The sequence below is a fragment of the Meleagris gallopavo genome, chromosome 8, assembly GCF_905368555.1.
Source record: "Meleagris gallopavo chromosome 8, MGAL_WU_HG_1.1, whole genome shotgun sequence".
NCBI lineage: Eukaryota > Metazoa > Chordata > Aves > Galliformes > Phasianidae > Meleagris > Meleagris gallopavo.
In genome coordinates this window covers 17594625-17620220 of record NC_139411.1, presented here as the reverse complement: position 1 = coordinate 17620220, position 25596 = coordinate 17594625, and the positions used below count along the sequence as shown (strand labels likewise).

The following is a 25596-nucleotide window of genomic DNA, read 5'->3' as shown; positions in this document are numbered from 1 at the left end:
CACATTATTTCTAGAAAAATGATTCAACAAGCCACATGCCCATTAACTCCACAAAAGCATTATACGCACATCTACTTAAATCAGATTTGGTAGCTACAAATGCACCCTAATAAATAACTCCATGTCTCCTTCCCATTTGTTACCTGGAGAAAGAACGGCCACAAACTTCCGTGTTGATTTCTCCTGCTAGTATGACTGTCTTGGATGATCAGACTGAATATATTCTGAGGTGCATCAATGCTCAGAGTTTCTCTTTATCATCAATAGCCTTTAGCTGATCTGTTGGTATTTGGATCCATTTCAAGTTAAAAAAGAAGCTCAGTATCAGTGCCAGTGATCATGGGAAATAGTCTCTACTGTGCTGTTGCTGAGATTTAACAGTAACTGTTGGTTTGCTGATTCCAAGATGTTGTGTTTAAAACATCTCAGATACGAGAATTTTCTATCTAGTTTTATTTCTACCTGAATTCCTTGCAAATTTATGGCAGATTTACTAAAAAAAAAAAAAAAAAAAAAAAAAAAAAAAAAAAAAAAGATGTCTATTTTACTGCTACAAAAACAAGGAACTAGTGAAGGAATGCAAAAAGGTGGGTAATATACTCGGTGTGAGAGTTCAGAAAAATGGATGTTTCTGTGATATTTTGGATAAGGCAACATTGTATTTGTCACTGTCAGAGGAGAGAGGTTTGCAGCAATTGAAATATAAGGTGATGGAAGCCTGAATACATGTTTTTCACAGATAGATAAAGAAGAAGATAGCTTGTAAATTTTATGCAAAAGCACATGACAAGGTCCAGATATTATAGAAGAGTTGACTGAAGAAGAAGACCAAACTGAAGATGAATCTCAGCGTATGTGCTTGGGATAACAGTGACTAAAAAAAGAAAAAAGGAGTTAAAAGTAAGGAAATGAGACTTTATCAGAGCTATTTTGTCCATGTTGAACCAAAATAACAAGTTGTATGAAGACGAGCACAGAGGCCATCCAAGGTTTTCAGATGAACATGAAGAGAGATATCTGAAGAGGAGACACCCATGCACTGAGATGGTGGCTGAAATTACATTTTCAAATCGCAATGAAAAAGGGAGAAAAAAAAACAAATTCAGTTTTGTGGAATGCTTATACAATGTTGGAAGGAGAAAGTGAAGTTTCCTCCAACGACTCTCTGGAAAAGCACTTCTGAAGGACAAGAATCAGGATGCAGATGATGAGAGTGCAAGGAATAACAAGATGTAAAGAACACAGCTGAGTGTTAGCTGATGAATCAGACAGTATGAGGATCTGGCGTAACGACTTTAGCTCTGATATTTTACCTGATCTGAATATTTTCTTGATGTATCTTTTGGCCTTTTGTGTGTTACCACATTTTCTGCTGTGTCATCAAAATATTGAGTGTCACTTTTAAAAATAAGATGGTGTCTACTCTATCTGTATATTAATTTTAGAATAAGAGTGGATCTCTGCCATTACAATGCATAAAATATATTTTGATCGCTTCTTCTTAGTTTTTTTAACACTTGGAAATGAATTGAATGAATGAATTCAGACTTCAGAGGCAGAGGAATTTCTAATTAGTTCAAACCGGAAGATAACTGTTTTGGAGACTGAAAGAATAAAGCAAAATGCCAAGAGAAAGAGAAGTGGGAAGAGTGGAGAAATAACCAATGTGTAGAGCTTTTTAAATAAGTCCAATAGAACTTTTATTTTGCTAAGGTATTTTTTCCACTTCCTTACACCCAGCACAGTTTTGCAGTACTCCACAAGCTCTGCAGTTTGAAATAATTAACTAGAATTTTACAGCAATACTGAAAAAAGAAAATCCCTTCTTTCAGTTTTTTTTTTTGTTTGTTTGTTTGTTTTCTGTCAAGCAAACCCATCAAAATCTTATCCACATTGTTGATTCAGTCTTAAGGATTTTGCTGTTCATGAAAGAAACATGCACCCCCTTAGCCCATCAGTCTGTGCTTTGGTGTATTCCTTCTCTCTGGATTGGCAGAGGCTGAAAGTGACATCAGTCTACAGGGCTTTAGTTTTAATGCTCCCGTGTGCGTCAGGTAATCCAATTGAGTTCTTGTATGTCAATGGACCCAGAGGTTTATTCTGAGCCACTTCCTCAAAGCTCGCTCAGTTACCTGGAGGGTGAATTATCAGGAAAAAAAAATAAAAAGAAAAAGGGAAAGAGTGTAAGCGGCTTCAGCAGCCATGATGTTGCCTCCAACTTCAGACCAGGTGCTGCTAGGCTGGGCTTACAAGCATGAGAAGGAACTTTTTTGTTTACTTGCTTAGCCACTTGCCAGAACATACAGTGCTTGGTTACGAGATATAAACAAAGCAGTAGAAAGAGAGAAAAAGAGAGAGAGAGAAAGAGCAAAAGGCAGAAAGAGAGAGGGAGAGAAGGAGAGCAAGACAGAAGGCGACAAACAGAAGTCCAAGGAAGTCCTGAATATGATTGTAGTAAAATTTACAATTATGAAGAACTAAGCAATTGCTATCAATCAAAAATATAGAAGATTAAAGATTATTCTGGATGCAGCATCTGTCCAACTTGTACAGGTAGGTTCTTACTTATTTCCCTTAATCTCATTATCAATTTAGTAAGTATTACAGTGTCCATTTTCTTGCTTTGTAGAGCAGTATCTAATATTTACAGAGTTTGTTCCCTTATAATAAAACTTATATCATTTATTTCAAGACATTAGCTAATTCCAGGTAGAGGGATGCTTGCCTGTGTTAAAAATGGTAATAGTGGATTGTTCAGATTTTGCTCCAGCAAACCAGTGCTCAGTCCCTTATGGAGTTAGAGACATTTACCTGTGACAGAATTTCACTCATGAAGGTACAGAGTTCCTCAGCTAATTTTTTACTTTCTATTGAAGGTAAAGATATAGAAGCAGATAAATTATTTCTGCTTTTCTGGCAAGGATAAGTCTGCTTTTTCACAACACAACTTGCATGATTCTAAAAAAACTATTAAAATATGTTTTATATTAATGGATTTACACAGAGTACTATTAAAAAAAAAAAAAAAAAAAAAAAAAAAAGATCAAAAACAGCACTGGTCTCCAAGCCCCAGAAAGATGTATTTCAAGCAGTTACAACCCAGGACTAAAGAACCTCAGTTAGGAAACTGGTTTCCTAATTTCTACTCTATTGCTCTCAGTTTCTAGGCAAGTTGCTGCTTAACAGTTTGCAGTTTCAAACATAACAGCAGCCTTACTTTATGGAAGTTTTTTCACATGCTTTGTAAACATTACTGATTTAGAACTTTTTGGGTGTAAATTCCAGAGAAATGCAATACTATTTACATCTGAAGCATTGATAGAAAGCCACATCATCCACAGCAATGTGTTGAAAGAAGGCTTTTCTCAAGTGACAGAGCTAGTCAGCAGCAGTAAGCTCAGAAGCTTTGGCTATCTTTGCAAACAAGCGTACAACTATGACAATTTCAGGACACCAAAGCTAGCTTCAGATTACGTGACATACTGTTAACTACAGCAAACCACAGTAGCACTGATTACATTAAGAGTAACTTCCTTGAGAAGCTCTGGAGAGTCTCTGTAGGGCCTGTGGAGCATAGGCTAAAATCATAGTGCTTGGGACTTCATTTTTTCTTTGGCATGTGAAGTAGCTAGAGCTAAGCTAAGCTTAGCTAGAGCTAAGGTTTTTCAGGGTGAAGTTGGTATCTTTTAACCTCAGAGTCAGCACATTTAATGCTTTGTTTCCAGTTCCCACCTATGGATCCGGGATGCCTCATTGCAGAGAACAAAGCCTAAAAAGGGATGTAAGCCAATAAATATAAAAGAAAAATTCTACCATGGTGTTTGAGTTCTACTGTCCTACTATTTCTGGCACTGCAGCAGCAGACAGCACATCTTTGAAGCTTTAATCCTTAAAGCATTACAGTATAGACAGCTTTAGATTCAGTTCTAGGGCACTGTTGAATTATGCTCTCCTGTAAAATGAACTTTTTAATGAAAAGTATATGAAAAAGAAATGAAGGAATGGCAATAGTTCTCTATTACAGATCAATATTCTGTGAGGTCCTTAGGGTTTGACGTCAGATAGGGTGGAGGTGATAGAGTGTATAAGCTTAGCAAGAGCAAACATAGCACCACTTTCCTTTGAATACAGATATCCAGTGAGATGATTTTATGCATTTCTATTGAATGAGTATATATTTGCATACTGTCTGCAGACAGCATAATATTCTTGGAAATTCATAGGCAGGTTCCCTCTGAAGGAAAGAGGAAATTGGAATTTGGTCCTGTAAGCCTGATTTGGTATGGTATTCAATTTTCCTATGTTTTTCTTTGGCATCAGTAACATTCTGTGGGCACTATGTCTTTGGGGAACATTGTCCATAGATCTTGTACTAAAGCCACATCTATTTTAACACCCTACTATTCAGCTAGTGAAATTCAGATAGGTACACCCTGCAGAACTCAGATTTCAACTCTCCCCTTCAAAGATGAGACTTTTTAAAAAACAGTCTGTAGAAGATTATGATTTCCTAGTAATGACATCTGGCTCTCTTCAGAAGTGAAGTTTTATCCCCCTTCATTGCTGAATATCTCTAATAGTTTGGTTAATTCTTCTACTGATTAAAGTGCATGTTTCAAAAAAGGAAATAAAATAAACTAATTGACATTAGAGGATGAAAATCTATCATATATTGAAAGCTGTATCACGAGATCAAAACTTAAGAGGCATCATCTTTCTAATGAGAAGTTGTACATTTGCAACAAGGCAACTCCCTTTCTGATTTGTCAGTGTTTACAGATTTGGCTCCACCTATCTACTTCATTTGAACTGAAACATTTAATATTAAGTGCTTATTCAAATTAAAACCCCATAAGTTTCAGCTGTACATTCCAGAGAGTTGAATTTCATACTTAGTGGAATTTATCTCTCTGGTATGCAGAAGTCAATGTATTCTCTCAAAAATCATAGCAACAATTGTACAGTGAGTCAGAGTATACAATTTGCATATGGTACACGTGAATAAATCAGTTTATGATTGAAATTAATTTTAAACTAGATATTTATTCTTTTCAGTCTCTTTTGAATTTTAATATACTTAAAAATAATACATATTGTATAGAAAGCAGCACTGAAATATAGTGAACTGTACTTAAGCAAGGAAATTGCCAATTATTTAGCTTTTTACCTGGTTGTTATCCTTACTTCCAGGTTAAAAATATGTTAACATGTAAATGATAGCATGAGTCAAGAATTGATTTAAGATTTTTTAAAGGGTTACTGCAGTGGTCCTATGATGTATTATAAAAGAAGTCAAAGTTTAAGATAGACATTGAAAATATAGAAGTACACAGTTAGAGCATCTAATATTCCTAGATTATTTCCTTTTATTCCTCTAAGATATTCATATAAGTATTATTAAGATATTGCATTTATTTTCAATACAGCTTTTCTGTATTTCCTCTATGATTATCAGTAACAGTCGTTAGTTTGTTGATAGTGAAAAACATTCACTTAATTCAATTTTAACTGCATTTTAATATATTTTCTGTTTCATAATTTACTCGGGCTTTCAATTTTAAACTGCATAGATGAATAGTGCCTATAATAGCTCTATACTTAGTTGTCATTTCTTAGTAAATCATTTCTATATTTTATTTTGATAAGCATGTATTTGTCTTTCATAAGAGCATTGTTCTTCAAGCACTAAATGTAGCCTGAAACATTCAATGAGAGCTGCTACCAACACAGCAGATGGAGTCAGGCACTATCAACAGCTCACAGCATTTTTAACATGGTCAGCATAACATGGTTACAGGCTGAAGTGATCTTTTGTCTGTAGCCAATTGCACATTGCTGTAGCATGGATTGTTATGAATCAGTTGCAAAACAAAACTGGGTTAGGGTCCTTACTGACAGACAGCTTGATCCCAGTTTTCAGTGCCTCCTCAGTATTTTCTGATTATCTTGTCCTAGTCATCCATCATCCTGAAGGCTGACACCTCTTTCCTAAGCTGCTTCCCATCGAGACCAGGGTGGTGGTTCAGGTCTTGACTCAGGTTTGTGTCAGTACTGAGGTGGATGCTTGCTGTTGCTGTTCCTCCTGCAGCTGTGCCTACAGGAACTGCTCTGCCTTCATCATGCCTCATCAGCAGACTGTTGGGCTCAGGAGATATCATTCATAAATTCTGCAGTTTTACTGTGGAATTACTGCTGATGGTTTTAAAACTATAGCTCCATCCAAATGTTAACTATTTTTATCCCCTCTAATTTTGTATTCCAAGTTTGATTTGTTGAACAGCATGTCCTGAGATAGACTGTAAGAGCTTTCCTCTGGGTACCTGGAACACTTGATATTTAAAAAGCATCTGTCTTGCCCTTAGTCAAATATTATTTGTGTTATTTGTGTTTTAATTCACTTCTAGTCTTCAATTAATTTTCAATCCCGCTTGAAGTTTCTGAACTCTTGTTCCATAAAGATGTAAAGCTACAAATTCACCACTGGGCTTCTCTTAAAAATAAGGTACTTCAGAGAAGAAGCGTGACCATAAGGTATTAATCTTTGAAGGGTGGAATCACAGAGGAAAATCAAAAGATAGGATAGACACGCTGATTTTATCTAGCTTGAAGCCCACACCTTGGTGTGCCAGAGTATTTGCATAACTGAAACTGGGGATATTCCTAAAAATCAAGCTTTTTCTTTCAAGTACTAAACATTGAAACAGTTTAGTTTTGAGAAATATACTCTCAATGGGTACATTTAGAAGTGCTGACACTTACTGATCTTCCCTACTCCCGTATGCAGACAGAATACAGAACAGAAGCTTAGACTCGCTGCTGCTGATAGGAGTTTGCAATAGAGTTGAATGGATCTGGATTTCATACTGAGGCAATGGTACACAAGGTCTTAACCACAAGCTCTGTGGGACCTCTGACAATACCATAGCAGGTAGTTCTTCATGCTCCCCTTACTGCTATCTGAGCTGTGTAAAGAAAGAGGTGACCCTGACTCAGCCTGAAGGAGTTGAGAGATAGTGTTCCAGAGCTGCAGTTTAGGCATAAGACATAAGGCATACAACAGCCAAACATTTTCAGCCCTTAAAGTCAGTCTGTTAGCCCTTTAAAATCCAAGGAAAACATCACTTCAAGTTGCAACTTTTCTGGCATTTGGTCAGCTTAGATTTGAAAACAGATTGCTCAATTAAAAAAATGAAATGAAATGAAATGAAATGAAATGAAATGAAATAAAATAAAATAAAATAAAATAAAATAAAATAAAATAAAATCTCAATTGTATTGCAGAATAAACCCGAGGTTTTCTGCCTTAAATTTTGGCTTCTAAAAAGTTTTTCCCCACTTCATCCTTCTGCCACCAATACAAGTTTTACCGTGGGCTATACAGAAGCATGCTTGTGTCTCCTTGGTCACTTCCAGGAGGTGATTTTAGACAGGCAGACAGAGAGTGCTAGACATAGCAAAGGAGTTGGAGAACAACAGCTGAAAGGGAGAAAGCTAAGAAAAATATTGTATCTTGATGGCTAAAGACCGCCTTTCCTAGACATGCGCATAGTTTTACTGATGTGTCCTTCAGCAAGAAGGAATACTTCCTGGCCTCTGAGGCTGTCCTTGGAAGTTGGAGATTTAGATACTTCCACACAGCATAGTGCTTAAATTAAGCAAAATCAATATCAGCCAGCTTAAGGTGTCTGCATGTGAAGTAGGTTTGCACCAGGTTGCAAGTACTGTTGCATGCAGACTTTTTCTGGGTATAGTGGTGCAAATGGAAGAGGTGAGTCCCTAAGCCCTGTCCCATTTGCCTGTCACTCCAAGCAACCCCTCACACTCTCAGTGGCTTAGAGGCTGAGCAGGAACCTCTCAGTTTTGTCACAGATCCTCCTTGTGTGGCCTCTCACTGGTTCACTTGTGTCAAAACCAATTAGTTCCTCTAGCGGATGGCCTCTGATAGATATTTATGTTCAAACCATACATAGGAAATGCTATTTCCTCAGGCACAGCTGTTTACAAAATCTACCACTGTTTATACCCCTCAGCAGTTTAAAAGCTGAAAGGGATAGCCATGTATTTTTCAATATACAGGATAGAATATCTAAGTTGAGCTGGATGTCCAGACAGAAGAAAGGCAAGAACTTTGCAAGAATGTCTTTCAGACCGTGAAAATTGAAAGGCATTTCTGCTGTGATAGAAAGCTTTCAGTTCACAGAATGCTTGGCTCCTGCCCAAGTTTAATTCTTTGTTCTTCTATCTACAAGGTGCCTAAATGGGGCAAATGTGCTCTTGCTTCATGTCTTTAAAAGTACACCAGAAAAAAAAGATCTGATATTTCCAAAACCTAAAAATTATTCCTCCACCATCTTATTCACTGGTTTGTCCTGTGATCTCTCTTTTTCACCTCGTTTTTCACTACCATCCAGGTAATGGATTAATACTTTGATTCTGCAGAAAACAATTTCACAGCTGAACAAATTCCACAACTCTAGCCAATAGATTTCTGTGAAAAAGGGCTGGCATTCAGCTAGGAATCTAGATGTGCCCTTCTTTGCTCCTATCCCCCCCCAGAATTGCTCTTTTGTCATTTTTATGCAGTCAACAAAGCAGCAACAGTAAAGATGAAGGCTGACAAAAGCTAAGTTGCTCACTTATACTTTACTAAGACTGCCAAATATAACAAAGCGAAATTGCACATTAAGTGACCCTCACATATAAAATTACTCTTTTGTGACTGTTATTATGTGTTAAATTCAGATGCAAAGCTTTAGTTCATCATCTTTAATAAGCAGTTCCATTTCTTTCATTGATGCTAAATTTCAATCACTGCTTGAGGGAAAACATGAATATAGGATAAAACAAAATGTACTGAAGTGGACTAAAACAAATTTGAAAAGAAATGTCATGAACAGGTTGTTTTTGGCAAAATGATGGGTTAGCCTCATCTTTCATATCCATGCCAGAAGGGTAGGTTAAATTTTTGCAGAGGAAAATTATTGACTTGAGGCTGCCTATGTAATGAATGAATATTTGTTGCAAAGATGAGAATGGGAGGACTGTTTTAGGTTAATTTGCCCATTTGGATGGCATTAATGATACTTCTACCTTGTCAATGGAAGATTTGTCTTTGACATCACAGACAAGTACAAGTAGATGATGAAAACCCTTTGATACCTTTCCCAAGCAGTAAAACACTAACCCCTATATCCTGGCCAAATTCCACAGTGGGTGATTGCATCCTGCTGTTCTGATTTTTCCCTTCAGACTCAACTAGATCTAGCATCACTTCCCAATGCACAGTGTTACAGCCAAGTGACAATTAAGAGATCAAGTGACAATCATGTGAACAAGCTAGTCCCTTTTTGCAAGGTTAGCAACATATCTCCTTGTTGCCCCCTGATTTGTCTGCTTTGCCTTAACACTGTTAGCTTATTTGAAGGTCAGATCTGTTTGGTTCTGGATCACAGCTTTTACTGAATTTAAATACTTTCAATACATACAGTGCTACAATGGTAATCATATCTTTTTATCACTTATACTCTCATATCAAACAAACAGCCTAAGTTGGTTACAAAAATATTTTTTTTCCCCAACCATTCACTGTTACATTTTTGTGAAACATCACATTATGCTGTTCTTGAAAACCAGAAGTTAAAAATACAGCCCACAATTACAGGGCATTCTGAGTGTGCTTAAAAATCAATTGCCAATTTGCTTTTAAAATAACATATTACTTAATTCTATATCATGTTAAAGCAGTAATTTATTACACCTTAAAGAGATTCTTATTTCCATAGCCATACAGCTTAATCTTTTTTTTTTTTTTTTTGAAAAAAATTTGTACATAGTTGCTAGCAGAATTCATTTAATTCACACTCAGCTGTGGTCTGAGACACTATATCTACCCTTAAAAAAAAAAGTTTACTACCAAAGTTTAACAGCTCTGATGTAACTTCTGTTTTCGCTTGTCTCTATAAAGGTGTAATGTTTGGACTCCAGATAACTGCTAGTTTGAGTAATTTGTGTTACTTAAAGATACCAGCACTGAAATGACTTTGTATAAGCACTTCCATCTAAAATAGAGGATTCAGTGCTTCTTCTTCCAAAACAATCTCGAACAAAACAGCAGCAAGTATAGGCTGGTGGATTACTCACATGGAGAAGCCACACAGATTCTAGCTCTGGGGATGTGAATTGATTGCTTAGTCCCAGTACCACAGGGTTAAGTGAAATGCTATCACAGTAATTTATTATTAAGGGGGATGGTGATGACTTAGATTAAGAAGCTTTGTCTGTCTCTTCTAATTAAGGTTAGGTTCTTAAGAAGCTTTACTATCTCTTGAAGGCACACAGGCTAAAATTAGAATTCTGGTTCTGTTTAAAATGTTGGCTCATAATCCCACAGTGACTGCAACAGGGGTCGTTCTTCCAGTGTTGTGCTTCCTTGAATGGATGCTAGTGAACCAGGACAAGACTCCATGAAGCAAAGTCTAAAAAGTCTATTAATCAACAACATGTTTGTCCTGCAGAACATTGCAATGCTCTTTCAGTGACCCCTTGAAAGCTGCATAATAAATGGTAGACAGAGAAAAAATTACCTGTAAGATACAGTAAATTCACTTCAGGCAGAGAGCAAATGGAAACAGTAAGTGGGCTGTGTCCTGAGGGTGAAGAAATGCTGGAGGGAAGATGTGTTTTCATGCTTTGACTGAAGTTATTTCACAGTAGCACTTGCAATCCTATAACATAATAACAGCATTCTGGGCTCAAGTGTCATCACTTTGTGGTCTATAGAAAATGACAACATCACAAAGCAATGGATGGATCACTTCCTACTTCTCTCAGTAAGCCTCTATTTATACATCATACAATGTAGATCACTGTTACAGGACAGCAATGGCAAAACCAAAATTAATTACATAAACTGTTAGCAAATTTTAACCCTGGAATAAGTTTTCCTTACAGATGTGTAAACTTAGAGCAGCTATACCTAGGTTAGTACATTACCGAAATGTGAAACTGATGAAATGGGAATATAAAGCCCATTTATGAAGAACAATCTTTGACAGTACTTAGTATGGTAAAACATCTGAGGAGAAAAAGCTTTTACAGTTCAAGTCAAGAGGAAGACTGTAGTTACCTTTTCCAATTGGTAAGATATTAAATTACGATTTAGAGGATGCCTTCCTCTAAATAACATGATACTTCATTGCAGCAGAGAAAAAACATGGAGATGGTGAGGACCAGCATTCTCTCACACTACACCAATTCTAATGCACCTGTCAGGGAATAAACAGCATTCTGAGAACCACTGCATTGCTATTCAGCAGCATGCAGAGGGAATTACTTTTTAATTTGGTTCACTGAAATTAAGAAAGTTTATATGTATGCTAGTAAGAATGAACTGCAAGTTCCAAGTCTTACCTGTCAGATCATGAAAATGTTCAATCAATGAATCCAGTAAGTCTACAAGCTTTTACAACCTGAGCAATGAATGAAACATAATTGCTTAATTGTGTTTATAGATCCTTTATGTTACAGTGCATCTCTTCTGCTTTGTCATTCTTTTTGTCTAAGATTATCACAATTGTGTTTTTATAGACAAGGGCACCCAATTAAACAGCAAAATCAATGCCCTCTCATTCACATAACCAATCATAAAGTCTGAACTGAACATAAAGGATATCCAGAGTAAAAATAATTTGCCCCACATAATGTTGTGAAACAATGAGTGAAAGGGCTGAGAAATATGACAGGAAGTCACTTAGTCTCCTTTATTTACTCTTACTAAGATGAAGACACGGATAAATTATTCCTGTCTTTTGTGAACAAAGAAGCAGAGTGGTTCAAAAAAGGTTTCTTATCGTGAGAGCAGGGCTGAGCTGTAACCAGTAGGGCTTGCTACAAGCACTTCAGTCTACTCTAGCTGTTCCAGATCTGCTTCCTATTACAGCAGGCATGAGCAGCTCCTGTGCAACACTGGCAGAGGTCCTGTGGGCCAAAGGAAGCCCTTTAGAGGAGGAAGATATATGGGCACTCTTGTACCTGTCTACGTTGCAGCTTCTTGAAGACCTTCACAAAGGTGAGATGAAAAGTATCTTACTGTTCGAAACTCCTCCTTAAGCTATTTTGGTATTTAAATGATTACTTTGAGGGGGTTGTTCATTTTGTTTTGTTTTGTTTTGTTTTGTTTTTGTTGGTATGTTCATGTTTTTTGTTTGTTTGTTTTTTGAGACAAAAGATACTAATGGCAATAATAGCATATTTCTAATATAGATGAGAAACCTTTCAGTGAAGCTATGTTTGCATGCAAACTGCTGTGCCAACATGCAAGTCTTCACGCAGCCACTTTTTTCTAAATTATACATCAGAAATAAATTAAAGTAGAGCTATAGATGGTGGAACAGGACAGAGTTGTCCTTCCTAATGTCTGAAAAACATACACACAGAAAGTGCAGTGCTAGCTAGAATCATGTCCTTCAAGAAGTGAGAGAGGAGGAGGACAAGTAAGTTCACATAGCTCCTCCATCTCTCACTAAAAGACTTTCAAGCAAGTGATATGTAACTTCTGCTATAGCTGGAAGGGTGAACTTTTATTAACAACCAAATTTTAATGGTCTGGAGCACTATGTCAAGCTGACCGAATCATCAGTTCTCAAATATCTAGTGTACTACACGGTGTCCATAGGTCCTTTCCAACTGCTCTAATTCTATGATTCTTTGATCTAGCCGTACTAGGCACTAGGAACATGGAAAGGATTGCAACACAGAAATACCTACCTGGATAAATTCAGCTCAGGTCCATCACAGCTTATTAACTGCATGTCAGACACTAAGCCAACCCTACACTCTTCAGATCTTACTAAAAAAAATAAATAAATAAAAAAAAAATATATATAATATATATAGATGTGGTGCAAAGTTGCCCAGTCATAACTTTAAAGAGCTCTAGTTCAGAGTGATACCAAGTTTGACTCATTCTGAAGCTGAATTCTCAGTGGTCCAGGGAAGTCTTGGAGGACAGCAAAAGTAAACTGTCTTTGCACAGTAACAGCCCAGTCAACTAAGATATATCTCTGTCTCCACTTCTCATATTTGCAGCTGTATTGTTTCTGGAATCAGGCTCTTCTTGGGGCAAATATTGCCACATTTGTGCTGCAGTGTACTTGATCTGCTAGACCTGACATTGGTCAGTACCAAATGGCTATAGCAGTATTTCCAATGTGTTGGTTTGGGTGCAGACTAGTCATGCAGGCATTCTGACTGGTTGGCTGGCCAACATTACACAAAACCAGGTAATCTTAATTGAGATTAAAGATCAAGCTGGCTATCTGTTTCTAGAACACAGTCATTTCCTAGCATGTTCTAGTTGCATTTGAATACAACACTACAGAAATGGGGGAGGATCAAAGGATAAGGCAAGCTGATAATTTTACGACCTTCAATTTTCTAAAAAATAAATGTCTTAACTGTTGTAAATATGGCCTGTAAGTCTTGAATCTTTGGATACTCCAGCTATACAAACCTCCTAGTAGTATATAAGTTACCAGCTCAACACTTTTAACCTTTGTTCCACATTCCCGGTGAAAAGGTCCCCATGCATAAGAATTAAGTAGCCATGTAGCTTTAATATATAATTTTTAAAATGTAAAAATACCAAAGCATTTACAGCACGGTTCCAAAGTCTTCACCTATAGAGATTTTAATAGTCTCTGTTCTTCCTACCTAGACTGAAAAGAGTGGATTAATAGCCAACTTTAAAAACATATATATACCTATGTTTCCAGGAACACTCCATCCAAATGTTTCCATAGTTAATGCAGATTTTCCTCTTTCTAAGTAAACAGATAAATCTTAGACATTTTGTCATGCTTTTTTAAATGATATTTTAACTCAGTCACTTGGATGTTTTTCGCCAAATTCTATTAACATATGCATGCATACATGTAGGATTTGCAGAAGACTGCACATCCTCCTGCTTCCACTTCTGGTTCAGATCACTGAATATGCCATGGATCTTTTTAAGGAGAACTCAACACTTTCTAAGAAGCAACCAGCCATTGGGCAAGGCTGAGGGTAGGGTCCAAATAAGACCAGCTGGGGCCACTAAGGCCCATCAGTGTCCTCACAGCCTTGACAGGTTCAGGGGTCAATATTTATCATTTGAAAACACTTTTGTTTAAAATACCCTTTCTCTCTCTTAATAGAGCTGAAATATAGCGAGATGGACTGAATGTGATTAATGCAAAGTATCTAGCTTCTCACATTACTGGCAGAACCTAGGATAAGTTTTCATGCTTGCATCCTAGTACAAAATTTCCCTGAAGATAATTGGAAATGATGTTCCCTCTTAACCAAAAGCTTACAGGTGATAGCACTACAAGCAATACATGGACAAAGAAAATATCACCTCAGAAATTTGTACCAAGGTCATGTAACTTAATGGAACCTAAATTCAGCTCTTTTTCAAATGTCACCTTCAAAGTATTTGTGCTGTATTAAAAGAAGTGTTCTACCTTTCTGACATTTTTTTTTGTGCTTTGCATTTACTAAATATGACAATATCGCAACCAGAATCTGCAGATGGGATGTGATTTCTTAGGCTTCAGAAATCTAGGAAAGTCAATATATTGTTTTCATATGTGGAATTATGAGGGATAAAATCAAATCTTAAATCACTGAATTCCAGGCGACAAAATCAGCGAGGCATAAAAGAATACTACTACACGCACTTCAGAGTATGTCTTCTGGAAGCCTTAGTGATGGATTTAGCTGTGCGTACCCCAGCAATATGATTTTCTCAACTCACTGAAATCCACAAGAACTCCATTATCTTCTTTACCATTTTTCAGACCCTGCCATCTGTGTGATTTGTCCATGGTCAGTAGTACTGTCTGCTGAAGGAAATCTGTCCTTCCAAAACAATGCATCTCAGACAGAAGCTATCCCTTTCAGCGCACCAGAATTACTCCACAGACAGAATAAAAACCAGCGCATTGGACTAACGAAGGTAAGGTATACTACAAAAAAGATCTTGATAAGACCTTGTGAAGACAAAGTTGTGGGGTTTCATGCAGTGTACCAGGTATCTACTGTCAAAATTGGTTTCTAATGATATTAAACAAATCTGGCTACAATTAGAAAGATTTATATATAAAGATTTCATAAAAGGTTTCCCTTTCTGTTTTGACAGATGTTGGTGTATTCCTTAGGAATGACCCTCTATTGGTCAGCAGACTATCAGGTTCCTCCAAACCAGGCCAGTAATATAAACATTTTTGTTTTCTTTTATTCTATCTCACTCTTGGTATGTTCAAAGACTGAGAAGTGTAACATGAAGTCTCAGTAAAACATGAAGTCTCACTAAAAAGAATATGGCTGATTGGAATGTTTGTATAAAGGCACAGACTTTGTAAAAAATACCAATTCATGCAGATAAGGAATTTAGTTAGGCCTCTTATCTCTCCTTTCTTTATTTTATTTTTCCTTTTTGAAAAGCAGAACTGTTTCTATTACGATTAATTTTCTTTTAAAAGTAAAGATTACTTATTCAAAGACCATAATAAGAAATTTCCTAATAAGATAGTTAGAGCTGAAAGAAAATCATCATTTTCAAATGATTCTGGTTCTTCACATGTGTTTTTTCAAAGAATGGATGAGATGATGGAATAAACGTTCTATTGTTAAGTAAAACTTCGCATTTCTTGCTTGTTCATAATCTTTTCAAAAATTTGCAGCACACATTTCACTTCATTTCTATACCCATACTTTGACTGCGTGCTCTTATCTCAGAAAGCACTAGGTTTTACAGGTTATACATGGTATAAGGGAAAAGACTTCGTAAGTTTAATGACTCTAAAATTTCAGTATCTGGTCTCTATGGCAACAGTTTTGGCTTATGTAACTCCTTAACTTTTTTAAGTAAATGCTTATTACATGAATCTTTATGATGCACAGTCTAATTAGCAAAGACATGGAGCAGACCAAGCTGCTGGCTATCACCTGGAAGCTTCTGTACAGACTGATGACCCTCCTTGTATATACCAGTTCCCTTCAAGGCTACCTTATATCCCATTAGAGACTCCATTTAGTGCTGTTTTACTGCCTGTCCAGGATTGTCCCCAAGTCTAAAGGAAGTTAGTGCCCATTTCTCACTCGTGATGAAAGCCTTACTGAAGTACGTGATCCCAGTTTAGACAGGATTTCAGACCACTGTGAGGTGTGATTTAACTGTACCTCCATGTTGACTCAGTCCCTCCAGCTGAGTGACCAATTACACAGTCTGTTACTAACACTGTGTGAAGATCTGCCACATAAAAGACTTTCTCCTGAGTCAGTTCTGGAAGTATGCGAAGCTCATCAGAAAGAATCTTCTTCCTTACCAGCAAATATCTACATAAAGAAAATGGTCCAATTTGTCCTGGAAAGTGTCAGTGAGGTAGGTACTATTCTCCTAGTTAATAATCTCCTTTTCATTGTGTGCTTGTCTGAGCTAAAGTGAGACTTGTTTCTAGGCTTCTATGCAGGAAATTGAGTGGGTATGTGTATGAGCTAAAAAAGCAACAAAATCATGTCTCACACCACATTCCTGGGAAATTATAGACATCCAGCTTTTGCACTTGCAGTCTTCAGACTGCAAAAGCTGGATTTCTATAAGTCTTTCCTTTGGTTAATAACTGAAACTATCTTAACCTCTACTGAGACTTCGTATTCACCAATGAATGGACTTTACACAAGAGAGATTTTCCCATTACCACTTTGGCTTCAGACTTTCTTTGTGATATTCAAAGGAAACACTTTTATACCACATTGAGAATTTCATTTAACTTTCTTAGCTGGTGAAGAACATTTACAGTACAACCCTGCCTGACTATGAAGCCTTAAATAAGTGAACACCTGAGTCCTTTTCAAGCTCTGAAATATCAGCAAACAATTTTTGTTGACAAGCTGAATGAAACTGAAACACACTGCAAATATTTCTTCTGCTTTCAACAGGTATTCCTTAGCATTCTGAGGGGACTTTTTCCCCTGTGCTATTACTCTATTTCCCACTGCAACAGAAGGTATCCCTTAAACATCCAGCAAAAAAGCACTAAGCCCTCAAAGGTCGGTCCTGCTTTGTGAAGCCTGCCTAAGAAAATGAAGTTGCTTACAAAATGCAAATCAGCAGAGGGCAAGAATCACTTCCTAATGACAGTCTGAAGTCCATATATCACGTGACATTGACTTGCAGTACCATTGTTTTCTAGGTAGAACGAGTAGCCACTGAAGACAGTACGACTTCTCAGCTTAATAGAAGTCATGTGATAAGGAAGAGACTACATGAGAAAATACCAGACACCTCACCACTGTTCTCCCAGATGAATTTTCACCAAGGTAAAGTAAACCTCTAACCTGAAATGCCTAACAGCTTTTTTTGACTCTCTCTCAAGTCAGATGAATAGTCTAATTTCATGTTGCTCTGATTACATGTAGTGTTGAATAGCATATTTATTGCTTTACGTTTAAATGACTTAATAATGGAAAGACTCTGCAGCAAGTCAGCAAGATTTCTGTTTCTTATTTTCTCAAATAACTGTAGTCTGAAGGCTGTGAAGCAATGATAACAAATCAGCTTGCACATATTTGACTCTTAAAGCAGTTTGCATAAGAACTGCATATAAAACAAAAGTGCTTTCAGCACTGCTTCTTTGCTCTCTACACTTCAGTATACTTTCAAAGATCAAGAGTGGAATTCTGTGATGATATCGTATGGCCGTTAAAGAGGATATATTTATCCTTCCTGTTTGATTACTCAAACAAAGATTTGTGACTTCTTTTTAATGTTTTAGTTCCATTTCTCTGTTCAAAATATGTTTTGTAATTTCACACATATATTGCTGGAGTAATTTCAAGACAGAAGGCTAAATCCTGCTCACCATATATATAAGCCAACATACACTGATTTCACATTTCATTTGATTAAAATCAAGATTTACTTATTCCTCAGTAATTCTCCAATTATAACTAAGTATGTATTTCAGATTCAGATGAGTTCTAATTCTTTTCTCTTTTTATCTTGATTGGACTCTTCTCTTTAACAGAAATCTCTGGGCTTGGGACAAGGGAAGGGTTGATTCTGGCCCAAGATGTACAGATTTTTTTGGATGCTCAGCATTAAGTCTATGGACAATCCAATAACTGCTTGGCAAATCACATATATTTTCCATTAATTTCAGCTAGAATTAAGCACATGGTTAAATTTCTATGCAACTTCTCTATTAGATGTTCATCAGAAGAAAAGGAGATCCATTTGAAAATTTAAAGCCAATGCACCCTTAAATGATAGTGATTCAGGAACTCAGTTTATAAATTCATTTTTGCTTAAGCTGGTGAAATTACTGCCCAAAGGGATGGTCCCATTCTTAGCTGCCTAATAGACTCCAATTCTTGGATCCAGTGATTATGTATCTGGGATGAGTTCTTTGTTTTCTAGTGAGTCAAGCAATATGGCTTGCTGAATGAATTGGTATGTCAATTACATTGAGAATGTGTGAGCCAAACATTATAAGGCAACATTTCATTTATTTTTTTTTTAATTTCAGTTAAAAATGACCAGCTTTTGAGATTCTGGAAGAAGTCAAGAGAAAATGCAGCCAAAGTACAGTTAGGCTGCAACAGCAATATTTAGGATTACTCCTTAATCACAGAATCATAGAGTCTTAGAGTCATAGAATCATAGAATCATAGAATCATGGAATCATAGAATTATAAGGGTTGGAAGAGACCTGTGGAGGTCATGAAGTTCAACCCCACTGCTAAAGCAGGGTCCCTACTGTCAACTGAACAGAAAAGCTTCCAGACGGGTCTCAAATATCTCCAGAGAAGGAAGGAGATTCCGCAGTGTCTCTGGGCAGCCTGTCCCAGTAGTCTGTCACTCTCACAGTAAAGAAGTTATTTTGCATGTTTGTGTGCAATTTTCTGTGTTCTAGTTTTTGCCCATTACCCCTTGTTCTATTGCTGCACACCATTGAAAAGAGCCTGGCCCCATCCATATGACTCCCACACTAAAGATATTTATAAGCGTTGATGAGATCCCTTCTCAGCCTCTTGTTCTCCAGGCTGAGTAGACCCAGCCTATTATTAATGGAATTTTTGCAGCTGATTCTGATAATGGATTATGCCTAGGCACTGTCCATTTAACACACAGAAAGAGTAGCTTATAGCTGAAGGTTTCGGGCCTCCAAATACAAGAAAGGAAATCTTCTTTCTGGGTTATCTAACTTTGCAACCTTTCAGTTAAGCATGCAGAATACAATTAATATATTATATTTGTTTTATTTGGAATGGTTGTGAACTGAGATAACCGAGACAGAATAAGATTATGGAAGGCCAGAGGTAGAATTACATTACCAAGCTTTTTTCAGTCCTTAAGGAACTGAAGTCAGGGTTAGAAGACAGACAAACATGGACTATGTAAAAGTTAGTCAAGCCAAATGTTATTTATGCTATCATTTATCACAGAGATACAATGATTTACAATGGAAGTGTGTGATTCACCTTATTTCCTTTCTATTTCCAGACAAAGGGTCCAGATTAATGAATTATAGTCGATCAACAGAAGATTACAGACAACTGTCTGTGGACTACAGTGACACTAATAGCATTTCAGAAAGTACATCTTTGATACTCTCTAACCGAGGACATAGAAGAGGTAAGATTTTCCTGAAAGATTATTGTTATTAAACTATGTACTCTGCTTTTTGGTCCCCAAAACATGAAACTACCTACATACTGCCAAGTGACAGGAACTCCCATGCCCTTGTAGCTACATGTCTAGGGAGGTATGTTTGATTAAGCATCAGGGAAGAACCTTTTATACTGGACTTCTTTTTACCTGTGTCCTACCAAGCAGCACCATCACCTCTTTCTTGCTTTATGCCTCTTTGCCAGATGAAGCTGTTCAGCAGATCACAGACAAAGCCTGACAGCATGTTTCTGCCACCTGGCGTTTTGAAACAGATGAGACACCATGCAGCTACCCCACGTAGATGGCAATATCAAGACAGCAGCACTGAAATCAGTTGAATCTTTGAAAAATACCTGACATTTCAATGGTGGGGAATAATGTTTCTTCAAGTCCATTCAGAAACTAAAACTGAGAGCTAGAGAAAACAAACAAACTAACAACAACAAATAAACAAACCACTTTTTGTTTTGTTATCATTTTGTCCTAAAGCTATTGTGTATTTCCTGTTCTGCATGTTGTTTTCATTGTGATAAATGCCAGGTTGCTATACTGCTCTTCTGACTTAGTTTGTCTAGAGACATGAGGGTTGGAATTTCAGCAGGAACAGCATGAATGAAGCTGCTTGGCAGAGGATCCATTCAGTGAAGACACTGTGGTAGACATCAGTCAGGGTCCATTAGTAGCCAAAATCTTATCTCCTGTGTGGCAGGGATTCAGATGTGCTCTGTAGCATGTGTGTGTCTTTCATCCCAGAAATTTCTTTGCTAAGGCAATAAATCTAACATTGACTACCTCAGTTATCATGCAACAAGGTATGCACACCAACTGTTAAGTTCACTGATGCCATAAATAACAGATAACTACTGAGTTTCGCTTGCTTTTTCTCTGGGGAGCATTAATTTTGGTTTCTGATATATAGCTGCTGACTATCATGAAATTTGTAAGAACATATTACCCATTCTCCTTCAGATTTGACAAGTTTAAAATTTACTAGGCAAAAATGAAAGGCATAGAGTCTGATCTCAAAGAATTAATTTCCTTCAAAAACAGAGCAGAAAACTTGGGTGCACACTGCATAATTGGAAGTCTTCCAGGAGATAATCTACCAAGAGAAATAAAATATACCCTAGGAAAATAAAGAAGTAGAGCAGCCTCTCACCCCTCTGTTCCAAAGAAGAGAAAGGCAAGAGTACTTATGCAGCTTCTGTTGATACTTTCTTCCTGTGAAAGGTGCTGCTCAAGAATTGCATTCAATATGGCAGCAAATAAATACCTGTAAGGTACCATGGCTGTCCTGCTGAGGCTCATACATGTCAGTCATTTACCTAGCAACACATGGTGAAAGCAAGCTCAGGAGACTGTTTTGAAAGTCCTGTTTGTTTGTTTGTTTGTTTTTAAATTTGGGTCATAAACTTGGGAAAGGCTTGTTTCAGTAAACCTGAGTGTGTCTCAGTCTCCACTGAACCCCTGGCAGAAGTACTCAGAATGTTATAAAAACCTTTAAAAATGTAGGAAGAAAACTTGAATGTGAGTGCTTATTTTCCACAGACATTATTATCTGAGGTAATGTATTAAAAAAAAAAAAAGGCATTATTCTGCTAAAAGAAACATTACCAGCTGGTAGAACATCATTATAAAGAGAGATCAGTATCTCTATCCAGACTGGACTTTAGAAGCTCGCTTAATATATAACAAATTAATCATCTACAGAGTCAACTTCTCTGAAGCCTGCATGTTAACCTTAAACATCAGGAATGTTTGGATTTATGATCAAAGCATGACAGTCTGGCCACTGAAACTAGCCAACTTGTACCAATGCCACAACAGCTAAGAGTGAGAAAACTAAGGGAAACGTTATGTTCTTGTCACAATATATATACACAAAAATGTAAAATCTCTGAGTAGATAACTGTGCAGGCTTTCTCATGAAAAATCATGTCATTTTAGAACATGAGACTGTACCTTAACTTTTGTAACTAGGCTTGAGTATTAGGCTCATCTCATATCTTACATTTTTTCGATAACATTTGCAGCATAAAAAAAAAGTTTATGAACATTTTAGCAATGTGACTTGATTTTGTACGTTGTTAAATTGCAGTTGGTGACTGGTACATTGAAATCTATCGCTGTGTTTTCATGCTGGAATTCAGAGAGAAGTCTCAGGCTGTAGTTATGGATACTTTACCTGCAAGAAAAGCTGTCCTATCCTAGCTTAACTTATCAGCTCTATCGTTCTGTCTATGTGATAATTTGATACAGAGTTCTTTAAATCAGATCAGTGAAATGATCCAAGCGGAGACAAATTTAACATTACCACTCTTCCTTGAGGGATTTAAAAGAGCTCTGATGCTACTAAAAGCATTCACGAAACTACCACTTGCATTACCTTTTCTGGTTCTGTCTCTATTTTTTATTTTTCTTTTACTGGGACAAAGAAATGCTTATTCTTTATCTAGCACCAAAACTGAATGAAGGTGAAAAATTTTACAAATCTTATTTGCTCATAACTCAAACTATGCTATATCATTACTAGATTTTTATGATGTAAAAACATTTACAATATACTTGATGTAGCAAATAACCAGTGGACTATGTATAAATAATTTTAATTTCAGTGATTTTATATCTTGCTCTTATTAAAGCAGACAAGTTTCATGGCTTATTTCCCCAGATTTTGTACCTGAAAATGGAAGAAGAAAGAATACTGTAGGTAATTTCTGAAGAGCAAAAGCTGTTTTACAAATTACTTGAAAGCATATGGAAACAATGGGCATTATACACATGCATCTATTTTCTGTATTACATCCTCCTAAGGGGCTACGAAGAGGAAATAACAATGACTACAGAACTGGGGAATACTTCTGGTGTAGTATTCACATAGTCTTATCAGATAGTTATTTATCATGCCCAGGCAAGGCCATAAGAGAGAAGGTGGTCTGTATAAACTTTATGCTTATTCTAATTGTCCTAAGAGAGCTGCTACAATTTCTTGAACTGTGACACTTCCTTCATTCCTTTCAGGGAGAGTTACGCAGACACATAGGTCATGGGACCCCACCCTTAGTGGATCAAGGACACAAAGCAGCTACAAGCTCTTCATAAACAGGTAATCAAAACTTATATTCCTGAAAACGGAGGCTGTTTTATTACCAAATGAAACAGAGAGCTAGTGTGGCAATGTCATTATTGGAAAATATCTGGATCACCAACTGAATCTGTTATGATAACAGGTACTATTTACTTAGAATTAAAGTGCACCTAAGATCAGTTTGGCTTTAACCAAAATTGTATAAATGCTTTAAGAAAATTGAGCTCCGGCCCTGAGCAATCCATACAAAACATGCACACTGAAATTATCCACTTTCAGTCTTCACCACTGTTCTCCTAGATGTTACTGTCCTCTCAAAATAGTTGCACAGCTATTACACAGCTGCCCCTACTGCCAAACTCAGACACTGTGGAAAGGAAAAACCTGACAGAACTTCCACAGTTGTGTAGTGTTAAAAAGGTATGAGCAGTCACTGCTTTTACTGGAAAGGCATTTTGCAGAGTCCCTGTTTGCCTTCATTCAGATTTTGCATCTGAGTCTTGCCTTGCTCTCACATTAGCAGAGGCCTGATCTGTTCTGAAGTGGCTATTCAATACTATGCTTGTGCATGACCGATATTTCAGTAGATTATTTTCATTTCCATCTCAGTTCTCAGACAGATTTACCTCACTTGTGTCAATCTTATTTCCAGACCTGCACTAGTATTTTATTGAGGAGTTACAGGTAACCTGGGGACATAAACAGTAAAGACCTCTGGTCTGTCAGGAGAATTAGCCTCATTTCAGCCTTGGAAATACAACAGTAGCCTTGTACATATGCAAGGACAATAGAGGATTGTACAGTTGATGCTAGCTCATTTTCAAAAGCCAGCTAAAACACCACTACTTCCAAGTAAGAGTTTTCTAGACTAAGTGTTATCGTGGTGCAGTTATAATCAAGACTCAATAAATGGAGAAGAGATGTAGGTGCTGTTAGCCTCTAGGCGCCACAAAGACCAGAATCCCACTGTATAATCCCTACAGACATCCCATTTAAAATGAGTTCTTGACCCAGTTAATCAGGAGTTTCTTCTTTTAACCATGACATGAGTAATTAAAGCCCACAGGAAATGCTCTATTTAGATCAATTCCCAATTAAATGTATCCCAAATAAACAGTTTGAACTTCCTGGTAAACCAGCCATGATAATCTGATTTATGGGAGATACCTCATTGTACCTCTAAACCTGAAACAAGCAGGATGCACTACAGTAGCAGCTTTTGTGAAGGAAGAACTGTGTCTAACTACACATGCATATATATATGTATACTGAAACCTATATATACATCACTCATCTGGCAAATATATCAGTAAAAGATTCATTTACTGAGTGTTTTTGGAGCAACTTCCATGCTTCTGACTACCAATCTGGGTATCAACCTGACATTCATGATCTAAAATAGTGCTGACAAGAAAATGTTCCCCTCCTCTCCTGAAAGATGATCACTCTTTTCCAAATTTCCAGCAAACCCTTTCCCATAAAACTTCAGGAACTGTAAGCCTCACTTTTGTGGCACCTGCAATTGAATTTCTGGCACTATTGCTGACTCTGTTTCACATACAATAACAACAGCAGAGTGGAAATAATTTGTTAGGAACCTGCTGGTTCCCTATGTCAGGCAGCCAACAGAAAACAAAGTATTTACTGCCTATAAAACTTACTCACGTAATCACACCCTGTAAGGAGTCCAATCATCATCATTCACATCTCACAGTCCTAAATTTAAGCTTACCAGTCTATGCAGGGCTACAACCTATACATAAAGAAGATACAGGTGCCAAGTCTGGTATCTGTCACTCTGCAGGACTAATAACATGAAGTGTTTGCCATAGGAAAATATGGTCTTTCTGATACGATCTCTTGAGTTGTGAGCCAATAGCATTTTCATACCCACAAATATCACTTGAGGTTATTTGTAGGGATATTTCATAGTAAAATGATCTTTCTGAGGTTGAATTGCTTGAAACGACAATACTTGTATATTTGTAGAAGCAGAGAAATAGAAACTACTCCAACAAATTTGATAAAAACTTTTGAAACTCTCTAGCTCTCTGAAGCAACTCCATCACACACACAACAAAAGGACAAAAGAAACAAAAACCCACAAAGCAACAAAAAACTCTTACTTCGTTGTAATTTTGGCATTTCTTAAAAATATAATTAACAAAAATCCATGATCACAAGACCTTTCCTTCTGTACTGTGTAATGATTTTTTCTTGATTAGTAAGCATACATTAATTACACTGCAAGCTTATTCTAGGCATACATTTGTCTGCTCACATGGAAAATACTATTAATTTATGGGTTAAAAGTACAGTACAAAGATGACTTTCTGATCTGAGATTTCACACATCTTTTAATTAAACTGAAAACTCCCTCAGTTCCTCAAGACATTAATTTATGCTAATGAATTAGCATTAAAATAATTTAATTCCCATTCCTGGAAAATTCTAAATAATGTAATAACAAATATTATTTCTGAAGCTTTTTTGTTTTTAAAAAAAACATTAAATGAGATATTGATTTCTTCCTGTAGGCTTCCCAGAAAGCCCCAGAAATATATGGGGCTAACTCCTGTGCCTGTTGCCTTCACTGGTCTTAGGCCAGCAAGATCTGGCTCACCAAATGAAGAAAAGAAAGGACTGTTACTGAATTAAAGAGTAGTTTTGATTTGTTTATAAATTGCATCATTAATATTATATTTGATAATCTCTTTTCCAGTAATGATAACAACACGTAACAACTTGTAGCTGACATTGTCCTGCTTATCATAAGATTCTGTCATCAATGTAC

At 36.8% G+C, this 25596-nt stretch overlaps 1 protein-coding gene across 6 annotated transcripts in view; it reads left to right on the top strand.

Annotated features, from left to right (window-relative positions):
* The first annotated feature begins 2220 nt into the window (after positions 1 to 2220).
* FRMPD2 (FERM and PDZ domain containing 2) overlaps positions 2221 to 25596 on the top strand; it is a 70043-nt gene continuing 46667 nt past the window's right edge. The window contains exons 1-8 of one of the 6 annotated variants that reach the window (XM_085228959.1): positions 2221 to 2553; positions 11942 to 12067; positions 14838 to 14995; positions 15179 to 15244; positions 16238 to 16427; positions 17239 to 17361; positions 19547 to 19678; positions 22736 to 22820. In XM_085228959.1, the coding sequence (XP_085085085.1) occupies positions 11944 to 12067; positions 14838 to 14995; positions 15179 to 15244; positions 16238 to 16427; positions 17239 to 17361; positions 19547 to 19678; positions 22736 to 22820 (878 nt within the window). In that variant the 5' untranslated portion in view covers positions 2221 to 2553; positions 11942 to 11943. Of the gene's footprint in view, positions 2554 to 11920; positions 12068 to 14837; positions 14996 to 15178; positions 15245 to 16237; positions 16428 to 17238; positions 17362 to 19546; positions 19679 to 22735; positions 22821 to 25596 lie in introns of all 6 variants that reach the window. The other 5 variants (XM_085228961.1, XM_085228958.1, XM_085228962.1 and 2 more) reach the window with 5 other exon arrangements.